This window comes from Ovis canadensis, chromosome 5, assembly GCF_042477335.2.
Source record: "Ovis canadensis isolate MfBH-ARS-UI-01 breed Bighorn chromosome 5, ARS-UI_OviCan_v2, whole genome shotgun sequence".
NCBI lineage: Eukaryota > Metazoa > Chordata > Mammalia > Artiodactyla > Bovidae > Ovis > Ovis canadensis.
This window is the reverse complement of record NC_091249.1, coordinates 23,106,870-23,111,060: the sequence shown is the minus strand read 5'-3', so window position 1 is coordinate 23,111,060 and position 4,191 is coordinate 23,106,870. Positions and strand designations below refer to the sequence as shown.

At 38.3% G+C, this 4,191-nt stretch overlaps 1 protein-coding gene across 1 annotated transcript; it reads left to right on the top strand.

The window, feature by feature from the left end:
* The first annotated feature begins 483 nt into the window (after positions 1–483).
* LOC138441681 (olfactory receptor 7A17-like) lies at positions 484–3,647 on the top strand. The gene is made up of 2 exons (XM_069592777.1): positions 484–529; positions 2,653–3,647. Exon 2 carries the CDS (start codon positions 2,679–2,681, stop codon positions 3,645–3,647), a length of 969 nt encoding a protein of 322 aa, XP_069448878.1. The 5' UTR covers positions 484–529; positions 2,653–2,678.
* The last annotated feature ends 544 nt before the right edge of the window (positions 3,648–4,191 follow it).

Sequence of the window (4,191 nt, the reverse complement as noted above, 5' to 3'; positions counted from 1 at the left end):
CTTTTATGTTTTGGGTTTTTTTTGTGTAATTTTTACAATGTTGTGTTTTCTGCCATACAGCAATGCAAATCAGCCATAATTATCCACACATCCCCTCCCTCCCAAGCCTCCCATTTAACCCAGCAATCCCAATTGGACATATACCTTGAGAAAACCATAATGGAAAATGACACATGTACTGCAGTGTTCATAACAGCTCTATTTACAATAGGCAGGACATGGAAGCAACCTAGATGTCCATCAACAGATGAATAGATAAGGAAGATATAGTACATATATACAGTGACATATTCCTCAGCCATTAAAAAGAATGAAATATTACATTTAATATGCAGACAGTAATATGGCAAAGGGCCTTACTTCACAATTATTTCGGTACTTGGAGGCTGAATATATTGGGGGATTTTTGAGCCCTTTATTTTCTGTACTGAAAACTGTTTCTGCATGTTCTTTGTTTTACATACTGGTACTTGAGTGCTGTTATTTTTTCTATTTCTTTCTTTTTTTTTTTTCTTCTTTTTTTGCTGTATAATTTCCTTTATAATTTATTTCATCTCAAGCTGTGAGATAAAAGCCCAGGAACTGTATTCTAGCCTGCAGAAGAAGGGGAGAATGAAATGTATTTTAAATACCTTGAGGAATCTTCTTGCTAAAATAGAAATGCATGCAACATCTCTCTCCCCACTCTTTCCCTCCCCCATTTCACCCAAAACTGCTGTAAGCTGCAACCAGTTCCCTGGTCTGAATTCCCTATTCCAGTCTCTCTTTTTTATGTTTTATCCATTGTTTTGAACAATTATAATTTTTGAAAGACTTTGCTAATTTCCATTTAATCCTTGTATGTATGTGTAATATATTTGTTGGGTTGTGTGAGTATTCATAAATTGTGAGTGATCAAATCTATCAGTTAGTCATATTTTGTCTTTCCTCCCACGGCTCTTTAAACATAGAAAGTTCTACATTTGCATTGGTAAAAAAACAAACAAACAAACAAACAAACAAAAAACCCTTTAGATTAATTTCTTCTTTTTTTTACTTTTATTCTTTTTTTTATTTTTGGTTGAAGGATATTTGCTTTACAATATTGTGTTGGGTTCTGCCATACATCAACACGAATCAGTCATAGGTATACATAGGTATACATAGGTATACATATGTCCTCTCTCTCTTGAACCTCCCTCCCACCTCCCACCCCATCACAACCCTCTAGGTTGTCACAGAGCACCAGCTGTAGGTTCCCTGCACCATACAACAAATACCCACTGGCTACCTATTTTACATACAGTAATGTATATATTTCCATTGCTTGTTATTCACTTATTTTTCCTTACTGCTACCTTTTATCTTCAGTAGATCTATTTTTAAAATATTAATCAAGTGCTGCCATCTTGTGGAACATATTCTTTTACATTCAACAAAGATCACATATATTTCTCATAAGGATGGTTAAATACATATATATTTGTACTGACTGAAATTATAATTTTAGTTACTGCTTCCCCTGTGCATGTGTGTGTGTGTGTGTGTGTGTGTGTGTGTGTGTGTGTGTTAGTCACTCAGCCATGTCCAGTTCTTTGAAGCCCCGTGGACTGTAGCCCACCAGGCTCCTCTGTACATGAAATTCTCCAGGCAAGAATACTGGAGTGGGTTGCCATTTCCTTCTCCAGGGGATCTTCCAAGCCAGGGATTGAACCTGAGTCTTCTGCAATGCAGGCAGAATCTTTAACGTCTGAGCCATAGGAAAGCCCACTGTTCCCCATACTGATATATTTTTTATTATATTTCATTCATTTGTCCATTTCATTTATATACAAAACCAGTATTAGTGTGACCATGGTTATTTTATATTTTTCTTTCATAATTTCATCTCAATTTTTAGTCAGTTTTGTTTAGCCAACTTGTTTCCAATGCACTATAATTTAAACAGGTTTTATTTCCAGTGCTATTCTTTTTATTTTATAAATTTCATTTTCTAAAAATGTGTTTCTTTGTATATGCATACACTGATGAAACCACAGAGTGAACAAAGAAGGTGAGGTCCCGCTCATCTGTTTCTCACATTTTAATGGAGGAAGAAGCTGTTGTCCCTTGAGTCTGAACACCTTACTGCTGTTCTCTCTGCAACCTGTCTCTTCTGCTGAACTCTTTATTCATATTGCTTTTCCCTCAGCAGAAATTTGTCTTTTAAAAAAAAAAAAAAAAACTATTCCTCAATTACTGAAATTGATTAGAAACATTTTGGACTATACCCTAGGGCTGCTGCTGCTGCTGCTGCTAAGTAGCTTCAGTCATGTCCTACTCTGTGTGACAGCATACCTTTTACATGTGATGCAGCATGCATGCACATTTAAGCAAAAAATACACATGTATCATATGGCGACAAACACACACAGAGCTGAACAAAGTAAACCAAAATACCTTTACTATATCCGAGGCATTCTGAATTTCTCACTAACAGTGTAGAGTACATGACTACTAGAGGGAAAACAATGTGGAACAGGCATTCCTATTCTGAGATGGCACCGGGATCCTTCGAAATGGAGATTCCATACAAAAATTATGGATATGGATTTTTGAGTGCAAAATGTAAATCGTAGAATTTCAACTGTGTCTGCAGTGCCAATCTCTGAGAAAATTAGCCATAGCATTTTGTCTTTTCTGCCTGTCAAATTCACCACATGGAACCAGGGAATGAAACACAAATTTCAGAATTTCTTCTTTTGGGATTATCAAAGAAAATAGAACTCCAGCCCCTCATATTTGGACTTTTCCTCTCCATGTACCTGATCACTGTGATTGGAAACCTGCTCATCATTCTGGCTGTCAGCTCAGACCCCCACCTCCACACCCCCATGTACTTCTTCCTCTCCAACCTCTCCTTTGTAGACGTCTGCTTCACTTCTACCACCATCCCAAAGATGCTGAAGAATATACAGACTGAGAACAAAGTAATAACCTATGAAGGCTGCATCACCCAGATACACTTTTTCATGCTCTTTGCCACAGCGGAAATCTTCCTCCTGACCGTGATGGCCTATGACCGCTTCGTGGCCATCTGTCATCCTCTGCACTACACAATCATCATGAATCCCACGGTCTGTGGACTGCTGGCTCTGATGTCCTGGATGATGAGTGTCCTGAATTCCTTGTTACAAAGCTTAATGGTGTTGTGGCTGTCCTTCTGTACAGACTTGGAAATCCCCCACTTTTTCTGTGAGATTACTCAAGTGGTCCAACTTGCCTGTTCTGACACCTTTCTTAATAACATTGTGCTGTATTTTGCAACTATGCTGCTAGGCAGTGTTTCCCTCTCTGGTATCCTCTATTCTTACTCTAAGATAGCTTCCTCCATACGAAGAATCTCATCTGCTCAGGGGAAGTATAAAGCATTTTCTTCCTGTGCATCTCACCTCTCAGTTGTCTCCTTATTTTACTGTACAGCCTTAGGAGTGTATCTTAGCTCTGGTACTACCCATAGCTCACAGTCAAGTGCTACAGCCTCGGTGATGTACACTGTGGTCACACCCATGCTGAACCCCTTCATCTACAGTCTGAGGAACAAAGACATAAGGAGGGCTCTGAGAAGAATCATTGGGATGGCAGTTCTATATGGGCCAATTGTCCTGGGGCTGAAGAAGTACCCATGACTATAGGACTCAAAGCCACAGAGGCAGAAATTGCTTTTCCTTAGTCAGATTGCTAAAGTAGAACTTGCTACTCCTATTTATAACCTGGAGTTTTCATTTCTTTGAATTTAACTCCTCTACACAATTTTTCACTCATTTTATTAAGTTTCAGATCTGTCTGATACATAGACAGTTTTCCCTTTTTTCATATTTATGCATTCACAAAGTTTTTCTCAATTTTGGACCAAGAACATTTGAAGATTTCAGTATCTTACCTGGGGCAAATTGGATTATTTAAAAATTGTTATTGTTCAGTCACTCAGTTGTGTTTGACTCTGCAACCTCATGGACTGTATGTAGCCTGCCAGCCTCCTCTGTCCATGGGATTTCCCAGGCAAGAATACTGAGAAATGAGTTGTCATTTCCTTTCCCAGGGCATCTTTCCAGACTAGGGACTGAACATGCATCTCTTGTGTTGACTGATGAATTATTTATCACTGATCCACTAGGGAAGCCCATTCCTTAAAAATTATTTCTTCTCAATGACACATATCATACCAAGTGA

Excerpts from the sequence above, each read along its gene's own strand:
- LOC138441681 (XM_069592777.1), top strand. The coding sequence starts at position 2,679 with ATGGAACCAGGGAATGAAACACAAATTTCAGAATTTCTTCTTTTGGGA.